The 12,050-nt window shown below is 36.3% G+C and overlaps 1 protein-coding gene across 2 annotated transcripts in view; it reads left to right on the plus strand.

Annotated features, from left to right (window-relative positions):
* The window catches only part of LOC147175615 (uncharacterized), an 11,105-nt gene extending 6,895 nt beyond the window's left edge, over nt 1-4,210 (plus strand). The window contains exons 5-7 of one of the 2 annotated variants that reach the window (XM_086072565.1): nt 1,144-1,209; nt 2,030-2,095; nt 3,397-4,210. In XM_086072565.1, the coding sequence (XP_085928691.1) occupies nt 1,144-1,209; nt 2,030-2,095; nt 3,397-3,561 (297 nt within the window). In that variant the 3' untranslated portion in view covers nt 3,562-4,210. The remainder of the gene's footprint in view (nt 1-1,143; nt 1,210-2,029; nt 2,096-3,396) is intronic. The other variant, XM_086072566.1, reaches the window with a different exon arrangement.
* The last annotated feature ends 7,840 nt before the right edge of the window (nt 4,211-12,050 follow it).

Below are 12,050 nucleotides of genomic sequence, written 5' to 3' on the forward strand. Positions count from 1 at the left end.
GGTATGGACACTCTGAGGACTGTGTATTTTCTATTGATTGTTTCATTGTGAAAAATAGACGTCACCAATTTACACAAACCACTAGTGCTGACGGATTATTTATTTTTGAAATGGCAAATAAAATGTGTTTGCATTCACAATACTTTAACCTATTCATTGTTCTTTATGTACTGTAACTGTGTAAATGCACAGGTACAGTCGTGTTACTAAGAATTTAATTTTATATGTATTTTTCTCTTCATGTGTACCAGGTTTCAACTGAAGCACAACCTGAAGACATAGCTAAAGACATAGCTGTCACAGACCAAGTTGACCAGGTGACAAGATTTATTTTTGAATGTTGATGTTGAAATACATTTTTCAGAAGCAAGACGTTGCACAATTTATAAAAAAAAAAAGATCTTGTCGCACGAATGGCTCATGCAATAGGTGAATTGCAAAGACATGCAACAAATGAATATTGGATTGTATACTTTAGTCTGATTTTGACCAATCAGAGACTACCTTAATTGCACATCACCATACGAGAACCGTATCGAGGGGCATTACTAACAAAAAATAACTTAATTGGATAAGATTAGATCACAATGAGCATGTTTGTTTTTCCGCATTAACGTGTATTTTTTTTTCATTGGATTATAAAAATATATAGATATAGATAGATCTTTTTTTTAGGTCCATGTCGAAATAATCTCCATCACTGTATAAAACACCCATGTCGCATGTTTTGTCAATACTGTGCAGCCCTCGCAGGTGCATAGTCCTCACAATGTCGTAGTTGTGAATAACTGACACTCTGAGGACAGTGTATTTACACACTGCGAATGTAAAATAAGTTTTCAGGGCTTGGAGTTACACATACAGTCCTCATAATTCATACTCTGGTCAGGTATGGACACTCTGAGGACTGTGTATTTTCTATTAATTGTTTCATTGTGAAAAATAGACATCACCAATTTACACTAACCATTAGTGCTGACGGATTATTTATTTTTGAAATGGCAAATAAAATGTGTTTGCATTCACAATACTTTAACCTATTCATTGTTCTGTATGTACTGTAACTGTGTAAATGCACAGGTACAGACTTGTGTGTTACTAAGAATTGAATTTTATATGTATTTTTCTCTTCATGTGTACCAGGTTTCAACTGAAGCACAACCTGAAGACATAACTGAAGACGTAGCTGTCACAGACCAAGTTGACCAGGTGACGAGATTTCTTTTTGAACGTTGACGTTGAAATACATTTTTCAGAAGCAAGACGTTGGCACAATATATAAAAAAATATCTTGTCGCACGAATGGCTCATGCAATATGTGTATTGCAAAGACAAGCAACAAATGAATATTGGATTGTATACTTTAGTCTGACTTTGACCAATCAGAGACTACCTTAATTGCGCATCGCCATACGAGAAACGTATCGAGGGGCATTACTAACAAAAAATAACTTAATTGGATAAGATTAGATCACAATGAGCATGTTTATTTTTCCGCATTATCGTGTATTTTTTTTCATTGGATTATAAAAATATATAGCTATAGATAGATCCTTTTTTTTTAGGTCCATATTCAATGTCGAAATAATCTCCATTACTGTATAAAACACCCATGTCGCATGTTTTGTCAATACTGTGCAGCCCTCACAGATACTTAGTCCTCACAATGTTATAGTTGTGAATAACTGACACTGAGGACAGTGTATTCATACACCGTGACTGTAAAATAGGTTTTGAGGGCTTGGAGTTATTATACAATTCATACTCTGGTCAGGTATGGATTCTCTGAGGACTGTGTATTTTCTTGTTTTTGTTTCATTGTGAAAAATAGACGTCACCAATTTACACAAACCTGTAGTGCAGAAGGATTTATTTATTTATTTTTGTAATGGCAAATAAAATGAGTTTGCATTTACAATACTTTAACCTATTAATTGTTCTGTATGTACTGTAACTGTGTAAATGCACAGGTACAGTCGTGTTACTAAGAATTGAATTTTATATGTATTTTTCTCTTCATGTGTACCAGGTTTCAACTGAAGCACAACCTGAAGACATAGCTGAAGACGTAGCTGTCACAGACCAAGTTGACCAGGTGACGAGATTTCTTTTTGAATATTGATGTTGAAATCAGTTTTCAGAAGCAAGACGTTAGGAGTGAAGAGTGTAGAGTAGATGCTAGGGCTGAACTATATAACTAACAAATATAATCACAACAATTTTTTATGCAATGTGTATTGCCAAGACGTTCAAAATATTGTATCCAACAATAAGCTTGTATGGGACTAAAATTCCTACAAGTCAACATTAAAAATATCTCAAATTGAAGATTTGTTGGCAGTTTGGTGATTTGGATTATGCACTGTAGTGATCTTTTTTTCCCATTAATTTATTTATGGTGGATTTTAGAGATGAACTCGCTATCAATTTTATTTTATTTTTTTAAACAGAAGTGTAAACATCAGGTAGTTAATTTACTTGTATCAAGCTTGGATAAATGTGCTTTATGTTTTGGACCTTTCGCTGCACTAGAATGGACTGGCATGATGGGTATTTTATCTTCTGTGTTATTTGTATCTGCAATGGATCTTTGTTTCACGCAACCAGAATTAATAGTGCAGGCATTTTCATTGAATGAATATAATTTAGTCAAGAGGATAAATTATGACCCATGTTTATGCCTTTATCTTTAGTTGCAAGCAGCTAAATTTTGAGCAATTGTCTCAATCTTAACGACTGTCTGACTCGGTAAAATAGAAAAGTCTACTGTAACTGAAGGACTGTATCACACAATATCTGTTTTAGGGGCAATGCCATAGATTAAGCATATTAACTATCCCTCTTGTTAAATGCTTCATCTCATCTTTCGAATAAATGTGACTAGATTTATAATAATCTTTAGTATGTGCACAAACTTTAGGTTCTAAATGCTTTTCTAGTTTGCTCCAGCATCTGGCACATATCCCGTTTAAAAAAAATGCAAAACTGCTTGATGATGAAGACCTTTGGTAAATTAACTTTAGCACATTAGCCCATCAATGGCGGGAGCTACTTCTGCCGCGAGCGCTCGACACTTTTCTCAAGCTTCTACTTCGAGTGTAACATCACTAAGTAACAGCGAAGTAAAGCTAGTAAATATTTATTACCACCCGCCAAAATGAATTTTAACCCGCATCTGGCAGGTTAATTTTAGAGCCACTGTATATATGCATATGTATGTGTGCATCTACTGTATATATGGATATCATTGCTGTCCTGTGAAAAACACGTTTCCATTTTTAGGTCGCGGGCTGCTCTCCGGTAGCTCCTATGGTGGAAGTGTTTTTCACAGAACAGCGACAATATGTGTATGTATGTATGTATGTATGTAATAATTGTTTTCGTTTAAAAAATTAGGTTGCTGATGTATCCAGTTCAAGTGAGGATTCGTTAGCAGAGGAATATGTTCCAGATTCTCACAGTACTTCGGACACTTCCTACATTGAACCTGTTTCAGAAATTCAGAAATCCGAAGGTATTTCAGGAATGAGCTATGAGAAAACTGCTCATCCTTTAAGATGAGAGGTAGTCATGTTTTAAAGAATAAAATGTTCAATGTTCACTGACTCTTTTGCATCTGGTTTCATGTCTAGCTTATCCATTACAAAGCTGTGTTTGACCTAGATAACCTGTTCACATAAGAAGCAGTTTTATTAACATACCAGTTTCAGTCTGTCCTAAAATTGTAAGTTGTAACATGAGCACCATGTTAAAACTTACAATTTTAGGACAGATCAGGTATGACTTTGCATTTCACAGTATTGTTATGTACAACAATGTGTCCTTATATCAGGTAAGTCATTACACATCAATGCCATTTTAGTTTGTGTAAAGTCAGAATGCCAGAACTTTCAAATCACTTCAGTGACATGGTTGCTGTGTGTTGTGTAAACTTTGTCCTTGTAATGTGAGTTGGTCCTCATAATTACCATTTTTGCAATGGGCGTGGCTTATTTAGGTCATTATCTATGTCCTCACAATTACGGATTTTTTCAGGTTTTTCTTTTTTTCGTGTGTTGAGTTTTTTCAAGTTTTGAAGTGAAATTTTCCTGGACAACCCCAAAAAAAAATTTTGGGTGCAAGTCCCATCTCTCTGGCATTAGCAGAAAGGGGTGTCCCTGTAATACACAATTAAACCGGTTTGGAAAAAATGTCCTCATAATACACAGAGGCAAGTAGGTGTGTGTGTGTGTGTGTGTGTCATGTGTTACTAAAGCAAAACCAGGACGGTATTTAAAAAATATGAACACATGCTGCCCAATGCATGTCTGTGTACGCGACCTCCTGACAGTTTAATTTCAACACCAGCACTAACAACAAGTGAATGGAAGTAAAGACGATTTGAAATCTACTTTTGTGCAATAAATCTAAGATTTAGTATAGTACATCTATCCATCCATCCAGTCATATTCAGTACACAGAGAGAATCGCAAGTTCTTCAGTAAGCTGTAGTAATATTAGTCATTCTTCACAGAGGAAAAAGAATATATGCCCCTGAGTATCGTTATATCGTATGACTAAATGTGTTGCTAAGCCATTTTGTGTTAAAATATCCATTGCTAAAAGGCTTATAACACTGCAACACCAATGCTATTCACTAGCTCATCTATGGCATTTTGACTTGTTTGTTAGCATTAAGCTAAACGGATTACAGTCATGCGATCACTTCTGTGTACTATTTGCAACATCCACATAATTTATCATGCTCGCCCACAAGTTCAACTGGATATTTCATTTATTTTATTTTATTTTTTTGCGGACACAGAAAAAATATCTGTTGTCCATTGTTTACAAACATTACTGGTCTGAGGGTTTGAAGGTCAAAGCGAATGTCAAAGCCACCCTTTTGGCTCCACATTTTTGGTTTGTGCATTTTGGGTCACCCCTTTCTTCCGTCCAAGAAAATACCTACCTGTGTGCGCTAATTCAAACCACTCCCTGGGCTCACAAAGGCCTGAATAAGCGCTTTTGTCTGCTTGACAGCATCTCTCAGCCCTCGTGTCCACCAGCAGCTCCGCTCTTTGTCAACGTGACAAAGACAAACGACGACCCCGGGAGACACTTCCTTGTCCTCCGCTGTTCCGATAAAACGTTCATGTAAACTAGCTTCATGGATTGAACTCGTTTAACACAGGCAGCTTTCTCAATTTTTCTTTTTTTTTTTGTACATATAAAACATCGTTGTAATTAAATCGGGAATCCCAGTGCACTAGTGGTTAACACATCTGCTTTACTGTTCTCAGTTTTGGGTTTGAATCCGGTCCAGCCTTGCTGTGTGGAGGGGGGGTGCTTTTGGTAAAAAGCAAGCAGTTATCTATTGAGTGACTTGTGGAAATACATATTTTTGCCTAGGACAAAAAATAACTAAGATAAAAAACAAAAACCTGAGGGTTGTCAAATGTTGAATATAAGCAATGTTCTCAAATTTACAGACGCCACTGCTGAGTCTTTTTTGTTTTTGGGTGGGTATGATTGTGACCATAATAATTAATACATTTTGACCAGGATAAATATCCCAAACAAAAAAAGAATAGCTTGACCAACATTAAAAGCTATCTATAGGTGAGGCACTTTTTTTATGGGACAAAAACAAACATACCCCAAGAAATATTAAAATATATTTAAAAAAATATGTGAATATCAAATACGCGGGTGTCAAACCACAATTATGTGGAGGTCAACTGTAATTGGTTTTCTCCTTTTTTTTTATGCGGTGGGGGCATTATGTTTGCGACCATCAGAGTACATGAATTTTGACCAGGATAAATATGCACACAAAAAAATATTAATTCATTAATAAAAGGATATGTGTTTATGGGCATGGTGTAACCAACATTAAAAGTTATCTTCAGGTGACAATCAAGCATTGTTTTGTTTGAAACTTGTTTTATATTATCACATTATTTGATGATATACTGTATGTAATGATGACCTCAATAATATAATATATTTCAGATTATTTTGCTCGTCACTCAATAAGAATAGATTAGGAATCAGATCGATGATCTGCATGAAATCGGAAACATTAAATCCTTATCAATTGTCATCCCTATTTGGAATTCCCAAAATGTATACATTTTGACCAGTATATAGCACTAGCAAAAATGTGTGAATTTCTGGACATGATATAACCAGCATCATAACCGGGGAGTTGTCTATCAGAAGAAACAAGCAACATTCCTAACTATATACTTGCCAATTGTATCATGGTTATTTCTGAGCTGTTCAGGCCAGCCGAAAGGAAATGTATTCATCTTAATAATACAAATACTGAACAGTGATTCTGATCTCAGAGAGTGTCAACAAGATTAGAATTAAACCTCATGAAATTATGCAGCTGTACCTAATGCTGCGGCCGGTGAGCATTGCAGCCGTTTCTTAAACACCAGCGGGGAAAATGAGGGACTTTGTCAATACGGTATGTGCAAAGTGTGTATGTGGCACGGCCACAATGAAGTCGACTGAATTTATCGCCCACTCGGAGGGCGGCTAATGTTAATAAATGAGCACGAGCTTGACGATCCATTAAAAAGTGCTTTGAAGCTCCATTTAAGAAAAGACGCTCCTGTAACCTGCTGCCATGCAATTTAAAAAGAGGAATAGGCCGCGTCAAAGAGCATTTATCCAAATTAATATTTATACGCTTATGGAAAAATATTTGTCAGCGCAAAAAGCTTGCGGTTGTTGTAATCGCCATCACACGTCGTGATGCTTCATGTGCTAAACGCCCATAGCCATTTGTCTCGTGAGACCAAGATGCATGGTGACAGTGTGGCAACGTCCTATGAAAGCTTGTGCATGAAAAAAAAATCTGCGCTGGTGACATGAAATATCGCTTAGCATTCAAAGCGGGGGACAAGGCCATTTTAAACATCTTGACCAATTTGTGAGAGGGCCCACACATGAAGAGGAAAAAATAGAGCTTGTGTTTTTCACTGCTTTTATAGCATGTGATGTACTAAAGGTGACCAACACAGAACGCCATACATCCTGCCTTGGCTGGATTTGGATTTGGATTTTTCAAAAATATCGGAATTCAGCCCTTCAGATACAGGTCGCATTTGGGCAAAAAAAAAATCTGATCTGGGTCGCATTTGCCTGCAGTGTGAGCGTAGCCAAAATCTCGTGACAGATCTAACATCACAAGATGATCACTTGACCTAATAATCTTATCGAGGCATCCAATAATCTGGCCTTTGCTGACTTGAAAATGAAGCTGAGAGGAGAAAAAACTCATTTCAGGCCTGATTGTCAGAATGTGGAGACTCCGCTTCATGTTTTTAATTGATTATTCATGTCCATGGCTTGGCCCAACTCGGTGTTGACCACAAATATGCAGATTTGTTATTGTACATATTGAACAGGTTTAACATTTACCATTGTCTGACATTTTCTGAGCAATGGGGTTGGAAAAAAAACACCCTTACTGCAGCCCACAATAATCAATAAGGATAATCTTTTATAGACATTCCATAATGGTACATTTGCTGACTTTGATCTTAAAGGAGGGAAAATGCTCATATTGGGCTTGTTTGTCTGAGTGCGAACGTTCTCCCATGCTATTGGCGTTAGCCAATGCGGATCAGCGAGTGAACGTGTTGACATTTTCGGTTCACGAACGTATCAGCGAGTGAACGAGGAAGTGAGTGAACGTGTTGCCAATTCCGGTTCTGGAAGAATGCAGTGAGTGAACGTACTTTTGTTTTTGATAGAAACACACTCATGACAACAAATATAGCAACCTAACATTAACTGCGTGTTTTATTATATAATTTATTTATTTTTTTTGTATTTTGCGTAGACGAACAATTCGATGAACAAATATTTTGAACAGTTATTTTTAATGAACTGATTCTAAAGATCCAGTTCACTTAAAAGAACTGTCATGCCCATCACTAGTTTGATGCAAACTAATTATCTGTAAATATTTTGTTTTTTGTTTTTTTTGGAAATGCCATCTTCTGTGGAGTTACAAATAAAAATATTTGACTTGAAAGAGTATATGAGAATACTTTTCTAGAAATTATTATTATTGATTCTAGGCTCAGCTGGAAATCCCATGTTAATTATATTATATCCAAAGTGGCGCGGAGTGTGGGGGTATTAAAATTAAGGGCATCATTAACCATAAATCTATGTATTTACAATACTGCTCTCTCATACTCTACTCTCCCAACTTTAAGCAAGTAAAACAGCTAGACAATTTAAAAGAGATTTAAAAATTAAGACATTACAGAAATGGAGAGTGAATGACTAACTTTCATTTTGGTTATGGTTGGTTTTTCTTTTTGGATTTATTAGACTTTTTATTTATTCTGTACTTTCCGGATTGTCAATGATGGAGTATTGGTTACTAGATACTCGGTTTTATGGTTACCTATATTTTTATTTATTTTATTCTATTTTTTTTGTGTGTGTATATGGTATTTTCCTTGGCTGCCATGGTATAATTCAAAATACGTTATCTTTTTCTATCTTTAAATTGAGAACATGTGCTAGGTTGGGGCACTTAAAAGCTTTAAGCTTCAGCCTTAATCCTTTCGGCCAGTTACAGCATTAGAAAAGTCTTATGAGCATATATATATATATATATATATATATATATATATATATATATATATATATACATATACACATAGTATTGCATGTATCTATGTACTTGGATGGTTGGTTGATGTTATTTTCGTATGTGTGTGTGTATTTATATACTTTTCTGTCTGAATAAATTTCTAATTCAATTCAACTCAAAGCATTTGAGGTTGCCTGACAGATTTCCAGGCAGAATGGCAAAAAAAAAAAAAAAAACTCTTTACTCATCCCATACCACAGGATAATCACACGAAATATCGACTAATTAGGTCTACACTGAAAAAGCTGAAATTGCGTCGGCATGTTTGTACCCACTTAAGTGAATGCTTACTCGCAAAAGTCAACACAAGCACCTCCTTGTATTCATCTTAAATGGAGGTGGAAAAAAAAACAATGAAACGCAGCATCCACACATGTTGCATGGAGACGCCGGTTACAAATGTCTATAAAAGCCCAGCTGGCCTTCCCGAGAGACCCGCTTTGCTCGCTGAGTGCTCGATGAAGCTCTCTGACAGAATCGACTGGTCAGGAGGTTGCCGCTTTTATACACATGGACGGGGGAAATTAACTCCGTGGCGCAAGGCATTTAGTTACCGTGGCAACCAATGAGTCCTCAGAGACATGACATGCGGGTTCGAGGGTTCGAGGGGGCGCTGTGACAAAGCATTTAAATTACATTTACATGTTTGTTTGTTTTGGTCAATTGTCTGTTTTCTCGTCATTTCAGCTGCAACACTTTACACAATTAGACAAAAATTGGAAGTTATTATTTTAAATACTATATTATTATTTCTTATTGTTGTCCTTTTTGAGGATATTTGAACCACACAACAACACAAAATGCCACTTAATCATTCTGCTCTATTTTCTATCACCTTTTTGTTGTTTTCTCTCTCCTTGTTTGTCTTTTTTGTCCCCTCCCCGGGTGTGCCTCGCCTCCGACAGTGCCAGAATGAAGGATGTATTACCGGTGTGTGTGTGGGTGTGTGTGTGCGCGCGTGTTTGCACGACCTATTGTGCCCCCGCTGAAAGGCGTACGCGCCATAAGGGCCACTTGATGTGATCTGCCGCATCTGCTATCAAGACAGGTAGTTTCTCCACCTGGGGGAGAATTCTCATTGTGCCTTTGTCTCGCTGTCTCCTCCAATCTGTCTGACACACACACACACAAAAGCACGCAATCAGTAGGATGTGTACCAGAGGATAGATTGACTGCCATCAGTCATGTGGTTGTGAAAGATGATGAGAAGGGGGCGAGGTCTGACATCTTCTGACCCAGCGAGGCTTCTGCACTCCTCATTATTATCTTTGAAAAGGACTGAATTATTTCATACAGTTTGTATTGGACTGCAAAGCAGCGCCTCACATGATTGACAATTGAATGGCTTTTTTTTTGAATCAGTTAATTTCATATTTGATCAAATATATTCTTTAAATTGCACTTGAAAGGCTGCCTGACAACAATGGATGAAGAGCGTCTCTGACTTTGCTGTGACAAGCAATGATTTTTGGCTGCTAATGTCTGAATGGTGTTGAGTAGAAGGGATTTAAATTGCACACGGAACTGACGGGTGCTGTCAAAGCGTGTCCATAACAAGTTAAAGGAGCTTTTAGCACATTTTATGTCAGTAATTTGGGAGAAAGAAGTTAATTGTACAACTTTAGGGTTATTTCCCCACATGCAGCATTTGTGTCATTGTTGTCATTGCGATGAGAGCATTCTCAAGCAAGAAATTGTTGGAAATGGTTTGAAAATGGTCGAAAAAGTTGGAAAACACAACAAGATATTTTTTATTTTTTTATTTTAATACAGTGTTGTCCATGTGTCTATTACAGGTTGTTTAAATTTCGTAGTATACTACGAAATCTAATCGGACTGATAGACACATTTACCTTTTGTTATTCAACTTTTGTGTCTAAAATTGTTGCCATCACCTATGTCCAAAAACTAAAACTTTGGTTTTTGGTAATTTAACAAAGTATATGGTTAACATTTAGTAGTAATTTGACCAAATCTCGACTTTGAAGGACCCCTTGCAATGGAATGAATGAGCCTAAAATGGTTGCTTCATACCAAAATGGCAGATTTCCTGTTCGATTGTTCTACAGCATGGCCCCTTGAGACTATGGTATCAAGTCCTCAAAAAATGCTTAGCTTATTAATTGATTGATCTCAAAACTTTCTGGTAAGGATTTTTTTTTAAATGCAGCTCTATTTTTACAGCTAAAAATGATCAAAATCAACTGTCAAAATGAATTGCTTTATTTTTTATTGATCATTAAGGGACTTTTTAATCATGTCAATGTATGTCAACATTATGGCAATCAATCTTACCGCAGTCACATTTGTGTGATTTAAGATTACAGTTGTGCCTGCAAGGTACAACTTGAAATTCTAACTTTATTGTACTAATAATAATGATAAATTTATGGTAAATTTACGGTCATCCATTTGCTATAAAAAAATATATATAAAATAAATACAAAGAAAGAAAGAAAGAAAAAAGAAAGAAAAAGCAATATGCTGTATTACATATTTTAGATATTAAGGTGTTTTTTGTGGCTATTTTAAGAACACACTAAGGCAAAATTCCACTGTTATTAATTTGCTCGCTGTACACTATAAATGTCTACACAGTGGTGCAATAAATCAGAGTAGCGTGAACAACTTCATACATTTCCAGTAGCTCAATTCAAAGGGAAACTCATACATTATATACATTCACTACACAACAAAGCATCAATGAAGACTTTTTTTTTCTTGCCAGACCTCAGCAAATAAACTGTTACTCATGTTTTACCTCTTGTCGCCATCTTTGCATTCCGGGGTCCAACCCAGACAATCCGTACCAAACCATTTTGATGATTATAACATACAACTAACGAAAGATTATAATTCCACATAAATAAAAGGCAAGCAATTTAATTTTTTTGTAAGAAATGTGTTTATCTGTTGAATTAATCTGTATAATATGGGTTTGGCAGGTTGAACTGGACTACTGACAAACTTTTGTACCATATTTAAATGTCCTGAAATGTACCTGTAGGCAACTTTTGTGGTCCTGTTTCTATCCATGGCACTCACTGCTGCAAAAACGGAAATGTCCCCCTTGTGAATAAAAGGTATTGAAATAAGTCTATCAACTGTAATGAAAACAGTTTCTAAAGTAGTAGTGAAAGCAAATCCATTTTGTAATGGCTACACCACCCTGCTGTTGACATTGTATAACCATAATGAAAACATAAGCTCCCTGGTGGAAGTAAAGACGTCAAAAACAAGCTTTTCTTTTTCTTTTTCTTTCTTGAAGCCGTCGTTACTGCCGAAAATGTCTCGTTAAATCAAAAACGGCTGAATGCAAGTGAAAATGTCAAGGTGCCCCAAAGAGGGACGTATCTCCAGCAACGACGACGAGTGCGAAAGA

Source organism: Leptonotus elevatus, chromosome 4, assembly GCF_054856555.1.
Source record: "Leptonotus elevatus isolate MCC_2025b chromosome 4, RoL_Lele_1.0, whole genome shotgun sequence".
Classification (NCBI taxonomy): Eukaryota; Metazoa; Chordata; class Actinopteri; order Syngnathiformes; family Syngnathidae; genus Leptonotus; species Leptonotus elevatus.